Source organism: Plecotus auritus (assembly GCF_963455305.1).
Source record: "Plecotus auritus genome assembly, chromosome: 15".
NCBI lineage: Eukaryota > Metazoa > Chordata > Mammalia > Chiroptera > Vespertilionidae > Plecotus > Plecotus auritus.
In genome coordinates, this window is record NC_137781.1 from 4,598,262 (window position 1) to 4,618,727 (window position 20,466).

Genomic DNA, 20,466 nt, shown 5'->3' on the forward strand with positions numbered 1-20,466 from the left:
CCCAGGCTGCCCAGTCTCTGCCCCACAAGGGGAGAGCACCCAGGAACCCCCAAAACGTGACCTCATCTGTGGAGGCGCCAGGCCCAGGCTGCCTGTGTGGGGAGCTTCCCTTCAGAGGCTCTGCCTGGGGGTGGGGGGTGGGGGTGGGGGTGGGGGGAGGGGCCTGGCTGCCTGGGGGGTGGGGGAGGGGCCCCATTCGGCTGCTGCGGTGACAGAAGCCCCGACTGGGAACGCGAAATAGACACAGACCCTCTGCCTTGCAGACCCGGGCGGGGACTGAAGAGGATGCACGGGAAGGCCTAGCTGGGCACCGCATACAGCCGGAGCCGACTAAATGCTACCTACCGTACATGTGTCCTTTTTCTTTTCTTTTCTTAATATTTTTATTGCTTTCAGAGAGGGAGGGAGGGAGGGAGGGAGGGTCAGAAACATCAGTGCTGAGAGAGAATCATGGATCAGCTGCCTCCTGCACGCCCCCTGCTGGGGATCGATCCAGCAACCCAGGAATGTGCCCTGACGGGGAATCAGACCGTGACCTCTTGGTTCAAAGGTCACCCGCTGAGCCACGCCCGCTGGGCCCGTGTCCCCTTTCTACTCTGCTGCTAGGAACGGAGAGGTCTGGGTGAGGGGGGTGTCCCTACCACCCCACAAGCCTGCACTAAACACCCTGTCCTGGCTCCATGGGCCTTCACTCACCTGTGAGGGCAACGCCTCTGAAATCCCAACGCCTTTCACCCGCCTGGGGGGGCGGCCCCCCCACCCCACTGCCCCGGAGTCTCCGGAGAACTGTCATCACGCACATGGACGTGACAGCCAGCCAGGAGGCGTGGGGCCTCCTGAAGCGCCTTTTACACGCACGGCGGGCGGTACACGGGGCGGCGGGAGGGGGGTGGTTGTGGCGGGCGGTACACGGGGCGGCGGGAGGGGGGTGGTTGTGGCGGGCGGTACATGGGGTGGCGGGAGGGGGGTGGTTGTGGCGGGCGGTACACGGGGCGGCGGGAGGGGGGTGGTTGTGGCGGGCGGTACACGGGGCGGCGGGGGGGGTGGGGTGGGTCTTGCACATCCAGCCAAGGGTGAGCTGGCCGGCTGCATTTTAATGCTGGTGATGAAAAGATCAGATCAGCATGGCCGTGTGGCTCAATGGTTGAGCGTCCACCTAGGAACCGGGAGGTCAGGGTTCGATTCCCGGTCAGGGCACATGCCTGGGGTTGCGGGCTCGATTCCCAGTGGGGGGCGCGCAGGAGGCAGCCGATCGATGATTCTCTCTCATCATGGATGTTTCTCTCTCTCTCCCCCGCTCCCTTCCTCTCTGACATAAATAAATAAATATGTGTATATATATATATATATATATATAGAGAGAGAGAGAGAGAGAGAGAGAGAGAGAGAGAGAGGGGGGCAGGTCACGAAGGGGACGGGGTGACGGCTCCCCAGCGGAGCCCAGAGCCGGGTCCCCTCCGGGAGGAAAAGGAAGCAGCTCAGCTCCCGCAGCTGGCCCTCCGGGAGGCAGGCTGCCCACGGTCCTTGCCACAGACCCGTCAGCAGACAGACAGCGTCTTCCGTTGAAGGAAACCAGCTGGTGGCTCGGGGCCTGGCCAGGGACCGCGTCCAAGCTCCCGGCGACCACGGGGACAAAGGCATCGGCGCGGTCCCGGCCAACACCCCCGGGGGAGTGACCAGAAACCCTCTGGGGAACTGAACTGAGAGGCTCCACTCGGACCCTCTGGCTCATGGTTCAAGGGGACAGTCCAGCATGCCGACCCTCTGGCTCATGGTTCAAGGGGACAGTCCAGCATGCCGACCCTCTGGCTCATGGTTCGAGGGGACAGTCCAGCATGCCGACCCTCTGGCTCAAGCATTCAAGGGGACAGTCCTGGTGGGGAGCATGTCCGGGGCCCGCCTCCTGGCCACTTCCCCGGCCCGCGAGCAGCAAGGCCAGGTCCAGAGAGGGGCTTCTCCCCAGAATAATGACGAGGGAGAGCCTGCCGGGTGGTGTGGCTCAGGGGTCGCGCAAACACCTCCGAACCAGGAGGTCACAGTTCCATTCCTGGCTTGAGGGCTCGATCCCCGGCAGGGGGCGTGCAGGAGGCAGCCGATCCGTGATTCTCTCTCCATGGATGTTTCTCTCTCTCCCTTCCTCTGTGAAATCGATAAAAATACATTGAAAAAATAAATCAGAAAAGGCCCATGTGAAGCAGTTGCCGCTTCCTGTGGTGTAAACGCTCCCACCTCCCTGACCCCAGGCAGCCGGTGGGATGGGAGTGACCTTGGACTGGCCGGGCCAGCCTGCCCCTGGCTCCCACCCAGAGGCCCCTGCTCCCTCCACAGCAGGGGTCCTCAGACTTTTTAGACAGGGGGCCAGTTCCCTGTCCCTCAGACCGTTGGAGGGCCGGACTCTAGTTTAAAACAAAAAAACGATGAACAAATTCCTATGTGCACTGCGGGCCCGGGACGCGTCGGCTGCTAAGCAGGACAGGCAGCGGCCCCTGGCGGGCCGGATCCATGTCCTCGGTGGGCCGCCTGTGGCCCGCGGGCCGTAGTTTGAGGACGCCTGGTCCACAGGGACAAACCTAACACCGGTCTCTGTGTTTTTATCTTCTGCCCCTCACCCTCCAAACTCTCACGGGTCTACAGAGCCACAGCTTGGTGTACCCAATGGGACACAGATACAGGGCAACACCTCACAGCAGAGACTCAGTCTCCCTCATCCTGCCCATCCTGTCCCTGCAATGCCCACTTCCGTGAATTCTTTTTTTTTTTTTAAATTGATTTCAGAGAGGAAGAGAAACATCTATGATGAGAGGGAATCATGGATCGGCTGCCTCCTGCACGGCCCCCGACTGGGGATGGAGCCCGCCACCCGGGCCTGTGCCCTGGACCGGGAATCGAACGGTGACCTCCTGGTTCACAGGTCGATGCTGAGTCACTGAGCCACGCCGGACGCTGCTCTTATCTGGAGCCGGCCACTTCCGTCCCTTGCTCTGACCTCTGGTCTCCGGAGACCAGTGTCTGCGGCCGGGGAGCGGGGGCCGTGTGCCGGGAACCGGCCACTCCTCACGCCCTGAGTCACCGAGACAGCCGTCTGCCCGGCTTCTCTCTGCCGTGACTCAGCGTTTGCAGCGACCGACCCAGCGGGGCGCCTGGGGGTTGCGTTTTCACCCGATGATGCAACCGAGATCCCGGGTGCCGACTCCCCTTAGCAGTCCTTATTTTTTTGCTCCTCCTCCCCCGAGGACATTTTCCCACCGATTTTTAGAGAGAGTGAGAGGGAGGGGGACAGACAGACAGAGAGAAACATCGACGTGAGAGACACTCATCTATTGGTTGCCTCCCGCACGCGTCCCGACCGGGGCCGGGGGATCGAGCCTGCAACCCGGGTTACGCGCCCTCCATGACCGGGAATCAAACTCGGGACCCTTCAGCCCGCAGGCCGACGCTCTACCCATTGAGCAACACCGGCCAGGCAGCCTCTCTTCCTTTTACTGGGAGTCATACAGGAGCCGCTGTCGTCTGAACCACCGCACTGCAACCTGCACGCTCCTTTGTGTCTGTTGCAAGTTAGACTGTGCAGGTTGGGTGTCCGGGGCCTTTCCCTCCGAGTGGGACAGCAGGGACACCTTCTGGGGACGCGGAGAGGGCAGGGGGGGAAGGGGGGCCCGTGGAGGCAGGTGCAGCCCCGTGGGGCCACGGCAGCAGGCAGATCCCCCCGCTGGCCCCCAGTCCCTGCCACACCTAAGCGCCTTTGCAGCTAGATTACAGCAACTCAGACGCAGCCATGCCGCCTAATCCCCAGGCGGGGGTGGGGGAGGACTGACGGGCAAGCACAGGGGAGTCTGGCCGGCGTGGCTCAGGGGTTGAGCATCGACCTAGGAAGTAGGAGGTCACGGTTCCATTCCCGGTCAGGGCACAGGCCCGGGTTGCGGGCTCGGTCCCCAGGGTGGGGCGTGCAGGAGGCAGCTGATCTATGACTCTCACCATTGATTATACATATATCTATTTTTAATTGATTTTAGTGAAGAAGGAAGAGAGAAAGAGAGAGAAACATCAGTGATGAGAGAGAATCACGGATCGGCTGCCTCCTGCACGCCCCCTACTGGGGATCGAGCCTGCTACCCAGGCATGCGCCCTTGGCCGGAATCGAACCCAGGACCCTTCAGTCTGCAGACCGATGCTCTATCCACTGAGCCACACCAGCTAGGGCAATAAAAAAATATATATTTTTTTAAAAAGGTTCGTTTCCTTTCACTCCCACACTGCAATCCACGTAAATATCGCCCTCAAATCAACCGAGAAACGCTATGAATGCGTGGCTTCCGTTTTTTTTTTTTTTACTCCCCAGATGTCACCCCGTTTGGGCTGGAACAGAGGAGCGACGAGACAAAAACGGCTCTGCAGCGTCTGATAGAAAAACACTGTCGACAGGTTTATTTCGCCAAAGGAGCGACCGGCTATTTACAGATCAGCAGACCTCCAGGGACGAACGCGGACGTGGCAAGTCTGTCGCCGCTGCGCATCGAAACGGGACACACCGTTGGGTTAAGGCACGTGTGGGCCGCCGGACCGAGACCGAACTTGCTGGCCCGGTGACAGGTTCGTTCCGCTTTTGTTCCTAAAAACGCGTGAGCACCAGAATTGTCCAAGAACACTTGATAGTTTAGTTAAAAAAAAAAATAATAATCCCCCCAAAAAACGGTAAGGAATGTAGGAAGCAGGGGGAGGGCGCATTTCCCGGGAGGAAATCTTTGGAGTTCGGTTTACGGCCAGTGAGACCCACTTCACACGTCCAGATGCGCACCCACACGAGGCCGCCCGGCAGGTGCTGAAGAATCGGCGGCGGCGGCGCGTTAACAACAAGGAGCATCAAATAAATTAAAGGTGCTTCGGAGACGAAGGGAAATGACGGGGATTACAGAGGGAAAGAGCCGTCCCCACCGATGAAACACAGACAGGAGATGGAGGGACAAAAGCAAAATACAATTTCACCCCCGCCCCCCGACACACACCCTTTCATCGGGGTGGGTTCTGTTTTCGTCTGAGCGGGGGTGACGTCCGATTCATTGCCATCCTAAAGACAGAGAGTCTAGACCAGCGGTCGGCAAACTCCTTCATCCACAGAGCCAAATACCAACAGGACAACGACGGACATGTCTTTGGAGAGCCACATTTTTTAAACGTAAACTTCTTCTAACGCCACTTCTTCAACATAGACTCGCCCAGGCCGTGGTATTTTGTGGAAGAGCCACACTCCAGGGGCCAGAGAGCCGCAGGTGGCTCGCGAGCCGCAGTTTGCCAACCACGGGTTTAGACCTAACCGGCGTGGCTCAGTGGATTGAGCGTCGGCCTGCGGACCGAAGGGTCCCAGGTTCGATTCCGGTCAAGGGCGTGCATGTGCCTTGGTGGCAGGCTGCTCCCGGGTCCCCGGTCGGGGCGCGTACAGGAGGCAACCGATCGATGTGTGTCTCTCACATCGACGTTTCTCTCTGTCTTTCTCTCTCTCTCTCCTCCACTCTCCCTAAAATAAAATAAAATAAAATAAAAATCAATGGAAAAACATCCTCGGGTGAAGGATTAAAAGAGAAAAAAAAAAATTAATATTTTATTCTTTGAGAAGGGCCGGGGGGAGAGGAAATACCAGATCCTTCTTGGATTTTAACGCCAGGTCCACGGAGGCCACGGGAATGGCGAGAACAGCCCTGTTCTCTTATGGCGTCTCCCTCGCTCCCTCCGTAGAAACCCCACGTGACTGCGGGGAGCGGGAGGGCGGGGGGGGGGGGGGGGACGGCTCTTCCGGGGACCACGCTACCGACGGTGATCGTCGCCGACCGGCCGGAACCCGACATGGCTTGCACAACGTCGCCGCGGCGGAGACAACAGGCAGACACTGTGCAGCGGGAACAGTTACAATGAAACAGCGAGCAAAACCGCGTCCTGTGACGAGGATACTCTGTAGCGAAGGGGCCTGGGGAAGAAACGATAGAACCACCACAAAAATGTTTCATTCATTCATCAGATACATTTCAAGTCGTGATAGAACAGCGGGTTCCGCTACAGAGTGTCCTGCGAGGAGAAAAATGTGCCTGAAGGCAGAAACATCCCATTTTTGTTTGGGGTGGGGGGGGGGGGAAACAAAAAGCTCCATCTTCAACAAGGAGTCCCGGGTAGCAAGAAAGGTCACGTGTAAAATAGATCCTGATGCCATAGGCTTGCAAAACGGGGTCGGTACCAAAAAAAAAAACAAAAAAAAAACCCAAAACAACAAAAAATTTCTGGAAAAATAAATTAGAGAATTAAAAAGGTCTTGGCCCAGCTGGGGGGGGGGGGTGGGGGGAGCAGGGGGGGGGGGAACGGGACGTCAGGCTGTCCTGGCCGAGCCGTTGGTATTGCCGCTTTTCCCGTACCCCGGCTCATTCTTCTCCAGCCACATCTCGGCCAGCTGCTGCGTGGACCCGTACGTGGACGCCTTGGACCCCAAGCACATCTTGTACTGCCTGGGGTCCAGGTTGGGGTCGCAGAACACGGGGTGGTGCACGTGGACCACCCCGACTTCCTGGCTCCGGAACGTCTGGAGGCCGGCCCGCACCGCCTTGTTGAACAGGTCCACGTCCTCCAGGCCCCAGCCCTGGATGGACACGTCGAAGCCCCCGACGCGCACCAGGTCCCCCTTGTAGATGCACGTGACGCCGAACCCGTAGTTCCTCCAGAAGCCCGTCTTCCGCGTGAAGGCGAAGTGGTGGTCGCCGGGGGCTTTGCCGCCGTACACGATCTTCGGGTCGTACTGGCTGAAGATGATGGGGAAGTAGGCCTGCCGGCCCGGCACCGTGTTGGCCCGGCACCGCTGCAGGAAGTCCGCCGTGAACACGAGGTCCACGTCGCAGAAGAAGAGCAGCGAGTCGTTGCGGAACTGCGAGGACCCCACCTCCAGGGCCAGGGCCCGCGAGAACTCCCCGGACACGGGCAGGATCTGCATGTCCGCCTTGGGGTACCGGACGCGGTAGTCCCGCATCAGCTCCACCTGCTTGGCCTTGTCCGGGTTCGAGTCCGAGTTGAAGAGCAACACGACCAGCTTGACGTTCTGGTTGGGCACCAGGCACGCCTTCTCGAAGTTGCCCATGAACCGGACGAACATGTCGAAGCGGCCCGACAGCGGGATCAGGATGTTGATCTTGGTCTCTCGGGGCTCCGGGCGCTCGCTCCCGGCGCCGGGCAGCTGGAACGGCACCAGCCTCTTGAGGGAGTTGGACAGGAAGGACAGCGAGCCCGACTCCTGGTTCATCTTGTCGGCCAGCGCCTGGGCGTCCAGCTCCTCGAGCTCGGCGAACTGGATCTTGCTGAAGGTCTGCTGCAGGTAGGCGTGCCTCCGCACGGGCACCGTCACCTTCTTCCCCTTGTGCCGCTTGTACAGCAGCAGCAGGTCCAGGATGTACTCGGCGCCGTACGTGGGGTTGACGCGGCGGTAGCCGTACTGGATCTCCTTGAAGTCGATGACGCGGCCCCGGACCTTGGCGTTGGCGTTGATCATCTCCATGACCTGCAGGACGATGTCGTCCAGGGCCTCCCGCTGCGCCGAGTCCATCCCCCGCCGGGGGGGCTGGCCGTCGGCGGCCGAGTACAGGTGCCGGCCCGTCAGGAACTCCCACTCCAGGATCTCCTCGCGCCGGCGGGGCTGGAAGCGGGTGAAGGACGGGGGCGCGCCCAGCTGCAGGTCGTCCTTGCGGGTCTCGCCGCCGCCGTAGCGGCCCATGAGCACGATCTCGCGGTGCAGCTGGATGGTGCGGTGGCGCAGCGCGGCGATCTGGCCGCTCAGCACGTAGCTGTGCAGGCGGTACTGGTAGGGCGGGCTCTTGTTGGGGTGCAGCGTGATGGCGCGGTGGATCTTGCTGTTGTGCAGGTCCCGGATGTAGCCCTTTTTGTTCTGCTCGTAGTTCTCGTAAAACAGCTGCTGCATCTGCCGGGGGGGCGGGGGTTAAAGAAGAAGAAGAAGAAGAAAAAAAAAAAGGCGGCGTTTTTTAGTGCGGCGGGACCGAGCGCCCCCCTACGTCCCTACGTCACGCACGTTTTCGTAACAAATTTAAATTCTTTACCGTTTAAAAGTATGGCGTGTCTCCTTTCCCTCCCAGTCATGCATACTTTTATTATTATTATTTTTTAAAATATATTTTTATTGATGTCAGAGAGGAAGGGATAGAGAGAAACATCCGTGATGAGAGGGAATCATGGATTGGGTGTCTCTTGCACGCCCCCCACTGGGGAATCGAGCCCACAACCCAGGCATGTGCCCTCACCTGGAATCGAACCTGGGACCCTTCGGTTCACAGGCCGACGCTCTATCCGCTGAGCCACACCGGCCAGGGCTCACGCACACTCTCATAAAAAATTTAAATTCTCTATTGTTTAAAGTATGGCATGTCTCCTTTTCCTCCAGGTCATGCATACTTTTTTTGGTTTTGTTTTGTTAATCCTCACCCGAGGATCTTTTTTTCCCAATGACTTCTAGAGAGGGTGGAAGGGAGGAGGTGGAGAGACAGAGAGACAGAGAGAGGGACAGAGAGAGAGAGACAGAGAGAGAGAGACAGAAAGAGAGACAGAGACAGAGAGAGACAAAGAGAGAGAGACAGAGAGACAGAGAGAGGGACAAAGAGAGAGAGACAGAGAGACAGAGACAGAGAGACAGAGAAAGGGACAGAGAGACAGAGAGAGAGACAGAGAGAGACAGAGAGACAGAGAGAGAGAGAGAGAGAGAGAAACACTGATGTGAGAGAGACACATCGATCGGTTGCCTCCCACACGCGCCCCGACCGGGGCCATTGATCAAAGCTGCACCCCAGGTACGTGCCCTCGACCGGGAATTGAACCCGCCACCCATCGGAACACAGGCCGGCACTAACCACTGAGCAACACCGGACCGTTCTACCTGCCTACTTAGAAAAAAAAAAAAAAAATCAGAAATATTTCTAGATGAGCCCCAGCATGCCCAAGGCCTGGAGAAAGCCTGCTCGACGGCAGCCCGAGGAAGTCGGAGGGATTCAAACCTATGAACCCTGTACAGAAACAGGCCTTCCTCACAGTCCAGGACTGGCCAGTGTCACTCCGCAGGCAGAGAGAAGGCCGGGAAGGTTTTCCCAGGAAGCAGCAGCAGCAGCAGCAGTAACGTCACACCCCAAGGCGGGCGGGGCTCAGTGGCTGAGCATCGACCCATGAACCGGGAGGTCACCGGTTCGATTCCCGGTCAAGGGCACCTGCCCGGGGTTGCAGGCTCCATCCCCGGCGTGGGGCGTGCAGGAGGCAGCCATCGATGATTCTCTCTCATCGTGGATGTTTCTATCTCTCTCTGAAATCAATAAAAATATGTTAAAAAAAAAACCCCACAAAAAACAAAAACCAGGCCAAGCCCACAGGCAGAAAGTGGGCTGACCCCGGCTCTCAGGACACAGGGGCCCCCCCCCCCCATAGGTCTCTCCTAATTCGCTTTCTGTGGGCGCGGCCAATGGCCATCCGATCTGTTCACGGAGGAGCTGCTTTGTATGGCAAAGGCTCCATTAACAAAGAGTCACGTTTTCTATGGGAATGGAGCGGGGCCTCCAGTGGTAAAGAAAGAGGCCGTCTGTATGCGTCCTGAACGGTGTGTGTCCAATCCTGGAATCTAAACACCTTTTAGGAGAAGTTGGACCCATTTCGAAATAACTGAGGGTGATGCTTGGGAAAGTAATAAGACAACTGTCAGCCACAGTTGGACGGGGCGTGAGCAGAGGCCTAGGGGCAGCCGGGAACCGTATCTGAACCCCCGTCTGTGTGTGCTCTTCACGAACGCGGGGGGTGGGGGGTGGGGGAGGATCACTTCCGCTTTCCAGACATCACTGGCTTTTTTTTTTTCCCATAGAGAAGCAAAGGTGGCCCTGGCTGGTGTGGCTCCGTGGATAGAGCGTCGGCCTGCGGACTGAAGGGTCACAGGTTCGATTCCGGTCAAGGGCATGTACCTTGGTTGCGGGCACATCCCCAGTGGGGGGTGTGCAGGAGGCAGCTGATCGATGTTTCTCTCTCATCGATGTTCCTAACTCTCTATCCCTCTCCCTTCCTCTCTGTAAAAAATCAATACAATACATTAAAAGTAATAATAAAAAAGATAAGCAAAGGCGGCCACATTATGAAGAATGAATGCATATGGACCTATCTTTATTTCTATTTTTATAAATATATTTTTATTGATTTCAGAGAGGAAGGGAGAGGGAGAGAGAAACATCCATGATGAGAGAGAATCATGGATCGGCTGCCTCCTGCATGCCCCCTCCTGGGGATGGAACCGTGACCTCCTGGCTCCTAGGTCATCCCTCAACCACTGAGCCACACCTGTTCAGAGCAAAGGCCCGGGTTGCGGGCTCCATCCCCAGTGTGGGGCGTGCAGGAGGCAGCTGACCCATGATTCTCTCTCATCATGGATGTTTCTCTCCCTCTCTCTCTCTCTCTCTCTCTCTCTCTCTCTCTCTCTCTCCCCCTTTCCCCCCATCAACTTCCTCTCTCTAAAATCAATAAAATAAAAAAATATCTATTGAAAGCTAGAAACCATGACCCCACCTTTCTGAACACGCGAGGACACTCCGCGGAACCAGATTCCGCCGGAGAAAGCATCAGCGCCGTGCAGGAGCGGGCCAGTGCCTGTGCCATGTGCACCGCCCCCATCCCTGGTGCCCGGAGCCCTGGCGGCAGCGCCGGGGTCCACACGGGGCGGTGAGAGCCCTCGGGAACCTGCGCTTCCTGAGAAAAGCTACCGACTTGGCGATGGAGCCCACCGCCGGGCATCGGGCTTTGTGGGAAACTGAGTCTGGGCAGGGCCGGGGGGCGGGGAGGAGGGTGGTGGTGGAGGGGGGGCAGCGGGGATTGCACGCCTCCCTCTCCACCCACTTCCTTCCCTTCCTTCGCTCCCGGCCGGCAGCCGCCCTGCCTTGGCCCGGAACCAGGAACCAGCGCGGAGCCGGTCCAAATGCCAAATGCCAGCCTGGGCGTCTTTCAAAGTGGAAATGACTCAAAGGAACTCGGCCACTCCACCCCCCCGCCGCCTCCGCCCCCCAACCCCGTGCCCTCCGCAGGCAGGAAAGCCATTCCTCGTTAGAGCGCTTCGGTCGGAAAGGGGGGAAGAGGCGACCTACGAACCAGGGGGTCACGGCTCCATGGAATCCCGGTCAAGGGCACGTTACGGGTCCGAGCCCCGGCCGGGGCGGTACAGGAGGCAACCGATCAATAATGTCACTCTCACATCGATGTTTCTCCCTCCCCCTCCCTCCCTTCCTCTCTCTCTCTCTCTCTCTCTCTCTCTCTCTCTCTCCCTAACTGGTGTGGTTCAGTGGATAGAGCGTCGGCCTGCGGACTGAAGGGTCCCGGGTTCGATTCCGGTCAAGGGCATGGACTTTGGTTGTGGGCACATCCCCAGTGGGGAGTGTGCAGGAGGCAGCTGATCAGTGTTTCTCTCCCATCGATGTTTCTAACTCTCTCTCCCTCTCCCTTCCTCTCTGTAAAAATCAATAAAATATATTAAAAAATAATAATAATGTCACTCTCACATCGATGTTTCTCCCTCCCCCTCCCTCCCTTCCAGTCTCTCTAAAAAAAAAAAAAAAAAAAAATCAATGGAAAAATATCCTGGGCTGAGGATGAACAACATAAAACAATGACGAGAGACTATGTGTGTCTCCTAATGGAGACGTGGCTCTGATGATGAGTGGCTCTGATGATGAAATCGGGGGGACTGCGTGAGCCCTGGGGAGCCTGACACACAGCCTTTTATGAGTCTGCGCTGTCAGCCACGTGATTCTGGAAAGCCGTCTCGTAAAACTGTACGTCACCATGAGGACTGCTTTAAAAAATATGTATCTTATTGATTTTTCACAGAGAGGAAGGGAGAGGGAGAGAGAGTGAGAAACGTCGACGAGAGAGAAACATCCATCAGCTGCCTCCTGCACACCCCCCACTGGGGATGTGCCTGCAACCCAGGTACATGCCCTTGACCGGAATCGAACCCGGGACCCTTTTGTCTTGCAGGCTGACGCTCTATCCACTGAGCCACACCGCTTAGGACTTAAACCTTTTTAAAAAAATTTTTTTTAAATTGATTTCAGAGAGGAAGAGAGAGGGAGAGAGAAACATCCATGATGAGAGAGAATCATGGATCGGCTGCCTCCTGCACACCCCCTACTGGGATGGAGCCCTCAACCAGGGAGAGGGAGAGAAACATTGAGGAGAGAATCACGGATCGGCTGCCTCCAACGTGACCCTGGGCGTGGGTAACCCCAGCAGTTCAGGGAAGACCGGGCCTCACCCCGGAACACACAGAAGCCACGCATGTTTCCTTTTAATTAGTTTCGTCTCTGGGGGAGCTTGTTTGCAAACACGCGTCTATACAAATACCCGAGACCCACTCGGCTTTTCTTCCCCGGCCTGGCGGGGGGGGGCGTTACTCCAATTCGAGATTCTCCCTCGAGTTACTGATGGATTTGACAGCAAGCCCATCCCTTAGAGTCTTTCTTGAAACACCAGTTTATTGGTAACTAACAATAAGGAACGTCCATGCTCTCCCACTCACTCACTCACTCACCAGTTTAATCCCAAATGCAACCCCCAGCGCTGGTGTTACGGTTTTAGGGTCAAGCTAAAACCTGCCCATTGCACGTGTTTAAAAAGATGCCGTCGGGGGCATTTCCCATCTGGGCTGATTTGTTCTGTTTCAGACTGTATTCTGAGAATATTCCCAAGTCCTCACATCCTCCTATTTTTATTTTTTAAATTTTTTTTAAAAAATATATTTTATTGCTTTTTTACAGAGAGGAAGGGAGAGGGATAAAGAGTTAGAAACATCGACGAGAGAGAGAAACATCGATCAGCTGCCTCCTGCACACCCCCCACTGGGGATGCGCCCGCAACCAAGGTACATGCCCTTGACCGAAATCGAACCTGGGACCCTTCAGCCCGCAGGCCGACGCTCTATCCACTGAGCCACACCGGTTAGGGCACATCCTTCTATTTTTAAAAAAATACATTTTTAGTGATTTCAGAAGGAGAGAGGGCTAGAAACATCCATGATGAGAGAGAATCACTGATCGGCTGCCTCCTGCACGCCCCCTAACTGGGGATAGACCCCCCCCCCCGCCCCCCACAACCCGGGCATGTGCCCTGAACCGGGGATGGAACTGTGTGACCTCCTGGTTCACAGGTCGAAGCTCAACCGCTGAGCCACACCGGCCGGGCTGAGTTCCTTTAAACACATCTGCTTCGAGCTGAAGTACCAGCCGGGAGAGCACCGGGCACGCCTTACCCTTGGGCGGGGGACGTTTGTTCTTCTCCGGTTTTGGGCATAAAAGGCGGTTTTCGAGAAACTAAAAACAGACGCGGCCCTCCCCGGAATAGAACCCTCCGTGACCACCAACAGCCGGGCCTGTCCCTTTCAGCCGTCTCTAACCCGCGTTCCAGCTGCGTCAGCCACTGGATACGCGTGAGTCACCAGGGCGCTTGGACACATCGCCCCGGAATGAATGGGGGAGCAGGAGGAGCGGCTCCATTCACACCGTTCTGTTCGCACAGCGGGGTGATGGGTGGGGCATCCGCCGTAAGCCAGGCCTGGTTCTACTACAGCCGTCCAATGCTTTAGACCAGGGGTCCTCAAACTTTTTTTTTTTAATATATTTTATTGATTTTTTAACAGAGAGGAAGGGAGAGGGAGAGAGAGTTAGAAACATCGATGAGAGAGAAACATCAATCAGCTGCCTCCTGCACACCTCCTACTGGGGATGTGCCTACAACTGAGGTACATGCCCTTGACCGGAATCGAACCTGGGACCCTTCAGTCCGCAGGCCGACACTCTTATCCACTGAGCCACACCGGTTAGGGCGGTCCTCAGACTTTTTAAACAGGGGGCCAGCTCACTGTCCCTCAGACCGTTGGAGGGCCGGACTATAGTTTAAAAAAAAAAACTATGAACAAATTCCTATGCGCACTGCGGGCCCGGGACGCGTCGGCTGCTAAGCAGGACAGGCAGCGGCACCCGGCGGGCCGGATCAATGTCCTCGGTGGGCCGCATGTGGCCCGCGGGCCGTAGTTTGAGGACCCCTGCTTTAGAGCATGAAAAGAACCATGTATTCATTGTAAAGCAGATTTTCATTGATTTCAGAAAGAGGAGGGAAGAGGGACGATAGATAGAAACAATGATGAGAGAGAATCATGGACCGGCTGCCTCCCGCACGCCCCCACCTGGGGATCAAGCCTGCAACCCGGGCCTGCGCCCTGACCGGGAATCGAACCGTGACCTCCTGGTTCCTAGGTCGATGCTCAGCCACTGAGCCACGCCGGCCAGGCTGAACGTGCGGTTGTGGGAAGGGGTTCTGTTAGGATGAAAAGCTTGAATCCCTCGGCCGTGGGGCTATCTGGCCATCAATCTCGCCCTCACTAGCCAAAGTGCTCTATTTAGAAATCGTGCTTTTTTTTCTTGGTCCCGCGTTCATTCAGAGCGATGTGGCCACGCGCTTTGGGGAGGCAGAGAGGGGCCTCAGGGCGCCTGGCCTAATGCCACTTCCTCCCTCGCCCCGGCCTCAGCCTCCAGGTCCTTTGGGGGCTAATGGGATGCATTTCCTGGCGAGCTCAAGGAGCTGGGTCCTCCCTGCGGCTGCGGCTGTGAGTCACCGGGTGGAGAGATTACGAGGTGGGCCGTGCCGGCGGCAGGGGAGACACGCAGACAGGCATCCTGGCCTTGGAGGGCCGCCCTTCCCTTTTTAGCCCAGGGCTGCATGTCCTTCCTCCACCAGACGGACCGAGAGGGAGGGAGGGAGGGAGGGGAGGAAGATGGTCACCATCCACCTTTCCTGACTCTGAGCCCAGGAGAGAACTGGAGGCGGCCTTGGCTGCGTGGTTGAGCATCAACCTATGAACCAGGAGGTCAGGGTTCGATTCCCGGTCAGGGCACAGGCCCGGGTTGCGGGCTCGATCCCCAGTGGGGGGCGTGCAGGAGGTGGCCGGTCCATGATGCTTTCTCATCATCTCAAGTCGGCTAGAGGCCCGTCTCCACAGCGGGGGACACGGCTGGCAACGGGGCCGCGGGGCCACAGGCTGCTCACGCAGGACCCCGTCCACCCAGCCTGCCCCGGGGCCTGAGGGGGGCCCAATGGTACGAGGGCATTTGTGACTCCCGGCTGCATTCACTGGCCCCAATTTAGGATTTTTTTTTTCTCGTTTCACTTAAGGGCCCCTGAAAACAAAACAAAATTAAAAAAGAAACTGGCTGGCACCTGTTGACAATATCAAGGTCAAGAATGGCCGAGACAAGGTCAAGGTTCAAAGACACTTGAGAGACTTGTTCACTAAACAGTGTGTGTGATCCCGGCCTGCACCCCAGATCCCTCGAATGTTTCAGGGTTTTTTTTAAATATATTTTATTGATTTTTTACAGAGAGGAAGGGAGAGGGATAGAGAGTTAGAAACATCGATGAGAGAGAAACATCGATCAGCTGCCTCTTGCACACCCCCTACTGGGGATGTGCCCGCAACCAAGGTACATGCCCTTGACTGGAATCGAACCTGGGACCCTTCAGTCCGCAGGCCGACGCTCTATCCACTGAGCCAAACCAGTCAGGGCTGTTTCAGGGTTTTGTTTTGGGCCACGAAGGACGTTATTAGGTGAAATATAAATAGAGCCGGGAGATTAGATACTGGTCCTACGTCAGCATGCATTTCCTGACTGGGAGGGTCACGCTGTGTTCCTGTGTTTAGGAGACAGATAACACAGCCACGTATTTAGGGGCAAAAGGGGGCATTGGGCCTGGCCAGTGTGGCTCAGTGTTTGAGCGTCGACCTAGGAACCGGGAGGTCACGGTTCGATTCCCGGTCAGGGCACAGGCCTGGGTTTCGGGCTCAGTCCCCAGTAGGGGGTGTGCAGGAGGCAGCCGATCCAGGATTCTCTCTCATCATGGATGTTTCTTTCTCTCTCCCTTCCTCTCTGAAGTCAGTTAAAAAATATGTATTTTATATATATATATATATAAAAGCGGAGGCATTGGGTCTACAACTTACGTTGCAACTTATTCTCAAGTGGTTCAGGGAAAAAGAATGTATACGTACAGAGAGTAAAACGGTAAGGCGGATGTGGCAGAGGCCCACCTTTGGGAAATGTGGGTGAAGGACTCATGGGAGTTCTCGGTGCTATTCCTGGAATTGTTCTGAGTCTAGAATTATTTTAAAATAAGAGAATTACCCCCCAAAAAGTGGTGAGAAATGACAGGGATGGTTTTTGGCCACACCGTTATTACTCCACCGCCAACAAATAAATCGTGGAATGATGGTCAGAGATTTCCTAAAGGTTCTTTGGCCGCTCAAGGGGATTTTCGGAAGTAGAAAGTCAGACGCTTCGAACCTGAAATCTGTCTCCTTGAACCTAAGCTTTCAATATTGTATACTTTGGATTTTTTTCCCTTAATTTTTTTTTTTTTTTTTTTAAATTAAAGTTGCCGCCAAAACCGGTTTGGCTCAGTGGATAGAGCATCGGCCTGCGGACTCAAGGGTCCCGGGTTCGATTCCGGTCAAGGGCATGTACCTTGGTTGCGGGCACATCCCCAGTAGGAGGTGTGTAGGAGGCAGCTGATCGATGTTTCTCTCTCATCGATGTTTCCAATTCTCTATCCCTCTCCCTTCCTCTCTGTAAAATATCAATAAAATATATTAAAAAAAAAATAAAGTTGCCAACATGGCAAGACCTCATTCTATTCTTAGAGGTTTCCTAGACAAAAAAAAAAAAAAAAAACTGTTACTATTTCTGTCTCCAATTCCTCCTGTTTGCCAGCCGGGCCGTGGGCAGGACATCGATTTATTCTAACCAATCATTTGGAGTGCCTCCTGGCCCCTAAATTACCACCATCCACACCGATGATTCAGAGGGTAAAAGAGACCGGCATGGGCGGCCCAAACCAGCATGCCCTCCCTCTGGTCGGGTACGGGAGAGCCTGGCCCTCATCGATCGATCGGATCGATCCCTCATTATAAACCAAGAAGCTCTCAATCCGCACGGGATCCACAGAGTTTTCTGCCACCAGCGCAGTGGCGAGAGCGTCGCGTCGGCCTGTGGGCTGAGGGGTCACGGCTTTGATTCCGGTCACGGGTGCACGGACCTCGGGGTTGCAGGCTCCATCCCGGTCGGGGCTCGTGTGGGAGGCAACGAATCGATGTGTCCCTCTCACATCAATGTTTCTCTCTCTCTCTCGTTCCCCCTCCCTCCCACTCTCCCTTAAAAAAAAAAAATCAATGAAAAAATATCCTTGGGGGAAGATTATAAAAACAAAAACACGCCCCCCCCCTCCCAAAAAAGATACCCTTTAAAAAAAGCCACTCATTGAAAGAAGGATGTTCGATGGGAAGCTAGCATGCAATGGAAGCTAGGGAGGCAGAAAAGAGACGAGTTCGGCCACCTCAGTAACCGTGAGAAAACGTGTGGGGATCGAGCCCGCAACCCGGGCAGGTGCCCTGACCGGGAATCGAACCAGCGACCGACCCTCTGAGTTCACAGGTCGACGCTCAACCGCTGAGCCGCGCCGGCCGGGCCGAAATGACCATTTCACTGAAGAGAAACAAGGACAGACACGAGGAAGCAAAACCGAAAGCAAAGAGAGACACCTAAAGGGGGAGAAACACTTAAACAAATCCTGCCTGTTTCTCAGAACGAGTCCCCTCCTGACAACGCTTTTCTTTTTCTTTTTAATGAACAGCATTTCCCGTCGAAAGGAAAATGGAACCATGCACCCACCTAGGATGGGAAGACGAGCCTTTTCCTCAACGCCTCGTTTTTGGAAACAAACAAACAAACAAAAGGCTTTGGCTGGAAGGGGAGGAAAGAGTCACACCCTTTGTAAAGCTTCAGAGCGGGAGGAATTAGTATCGCCAAGTGCCTCCCCGACGTGGCCGGCAAACAACGGCATTTCACCATTGGTCACTCCAGCCCTGGGCCGTGTTGCTCAGCGGTCGGAGCGTCTGCCCCTGGGCCCGAAGGGTCTCGGGTCCGGTTCCCCGTTAGACCACATACGGGCTCGATCCCCAGGAGGGGGCGTGCAGGAGGCAACCGATCCATGATTCTCTCTCCTCATGGATGTTTCTCTCTCTCCCCCTTCTCTCTCGCTTCCTCTCTCTGAAACCAATAAAAACATTAAAAAAAAAAAAAAAAAAAAAAGAGAAAAATGGTTGAAATAAATGGCAGGCATCAGAGAAAATGACCTGGTACACATCTCTCTCTCTCTCCCTGCGAGTGTTCACTGAGAGAGAACAGAAACGAACCCCACGGGTCAGCCGTGATGACGTGATCGAATTGGGGGGGGGGGGGCGGCGCTGGCCGGGAACCGCTGTGCGGACGCTGAAAGACCCTTTGTCGGCGGGTGCAGGTTCGCTGCCCTGGGACCGTGACGCGCCTCTTACAGGAATAACACGGCGTGTTATGAGCCCGCTCCGACGATAAGCTCTTTATGAGGGGCGCAGTCTGCGGCCCTCGGCACACAAAGGCCTCTCTGTCTGCGATTTCCTAGAAGTCGAGAAGCGAAAACTCACATCCTGCACAATGCCCACTCAGACGCACAGAGGGGCCCCTCTTCGCGGCCTCACCCCGCGCCGGGCGGCGAGCACGAGACCGCGGCCGACGCAGCAACCTCACGTCCGGTTAGAACATCCCTGGTCCCAAGTACTCTTTCTTTTCTTTTCCCTCCCTCCCTCCCAAACGTCTTTTTCTTATTTATTTTTTAAAATTTGGTGTCAGAGAGGAAGGGAGAGGAAGAGAGAGATAGAAATATCCATGATGAGAGAGAATCATGGATCGGCTGCCTCCTGCACGCCCCCCGCACCGGGGATCAAGCCCATAACCCAGGCATGTGCCCTTGGCTGGAATCGAACCCGGGACCCTTCAGTCCGCAGGCTGATGCTCTATCCACTGAACCAAACCAGTTAGGGCTCTTTCTTTTTTTATATATACACTAGTGACCTGGTGCACGAAATTCGTGCACATTAAAAGGGGATTAATTAGAGGAAATATTTTAATATTGCTATTTGCCCTTTCTCTATAATGGAAGTGTCAGAGATGAAAGAAAATTAGTAAAATGTGTGTGAAAATCTTCCTCCTGTCAAGAGTCTGGGGCGCGCCGTGGGACCCAGAGTCAAGTCCCCACCCACTCAGGTGCGCCTCGAAATCTCTCGAGACCAAGACCCAGCCGGCCCCACCCCCACTGGGTTAGATCCAGACCCGGCCGGCCCCACCCCTATCAAGCACTGCCGGGTGGGGGATGCGGCCTGAAGTCCCCCTATCAAGCCCCACCAGGCGGAGTGGGGGGGGGGGGAGTGGGAGGGAGGGGCACAGCCTCAGGTCCCCTGCCCCGGCCCAGCGCCATGCAACTTCAGGTCCCTGCTGACTGCTCGTTAAGGCTCCTTATGGGAACTTGGCCTCTGCTGTGGGCGCAGCCATCTTGTTACAGTGTGACGGTCAATTTGCATATTCCCTCTTTATTAGATCGGAGGATGTTTTTATTGATTTCGGAGAGGAAGGGAGAGGGATCGAGAGAGAGAAACATCGATGATGAGAGAGAATCGCTGATCGGCTGCCTCCTGCACACCCCACACTGGGGAGCGAGCCTGCAACCGAGGCCCGTGCCCTGACCTGGATGGAACCTGGGGACCCTTTAGTCCGCAGGCTGACGCTCCATCCACCGAGTCAAACCAGCCAGGGCTTAATATATTTTTCCATTCCCTACTCCATTCATTAAAAATGAGTCACAGGCAAGCGGAGGGGAATTAAGTCCCGCCTCCAGGAGGGAAGTGTGTGCATGTTAAAGGGGCCACAGTCAGGAATAAATACTTTGTAACTCCTTTTTGTTGTTAATCCTCACCTGGTGTTATTTTTTTCCTTTTTTTTTTTTTTTTTTTAAAGAGAGAGACTGGGAGGGAGGGAGGGAGGGAGAGAGAGGGAGAATCACTGACATGGGAGAGACACATCCACTGGTTGCCTTCTGCATAGGCCCTGAGTGGGTCAGGGATTGAACTTGCCACCCAGGTAGGTGCCCTTGACCGGGAACCCAACCCCAGACCCTATGGTGCATGGACCCTACGGCGCTCTAACCACTGAACCACACCAGCCAGAGTGCCACTATTTGTTTTTTAACTGAAATTTGTTTGTTTGTTTTAAATATATATATATTTTATTGATTTTCTACAGAGAGGAAGGGAGAGGGAGAGTTAGAAACACTGATGAGAGAGAAACATCGATCAGCTGCCTCCTGCACACCTCCCACTGGGGATGTGCCCACAACCAAGGTACATGCCCTTGACCGGAATTGAACCCGGGACCCTTCAGTCCGCAGGCCGATGCTCTATCCACCGAGCCAAACCGGTTTTGGCCAGGATGCTCTCTTATCTCTGATGTTTCTCTCTCTCTCTCTCCCTCTCCCTTCCTCTCTGACATCAATATGTAT

At 55.7% G+C, this 20,466-nt stretch overlaps 1 protein-coding gene across 1 annotated transcript in view; it reads right to left on the reverse strand.

Moving 5' to 3' along the window:
* Nucleotides 1-4,399: 4,399 nt before the first annotated feature.
* Nucleotides 4,400-20,466, reverse strand: part of CHSY1 (chondroitin sulfate synthase 1) — a 33,622-nt gene continuing 17,555 nt past the window's right edge. The window contains exon 3 of the mRNA XM_080651443.1: nucleotides 4,400-7,945. Coding sequence (XP_080507569.1) covers nucleotides 6,353-7,945 — 1,593 coding nt within the window. The 3' untranslated portion in view covers nucleotides 4,400-6,352. The remainder of the gene's footprint in view (nucleotides 7,946-20,466) is intronic.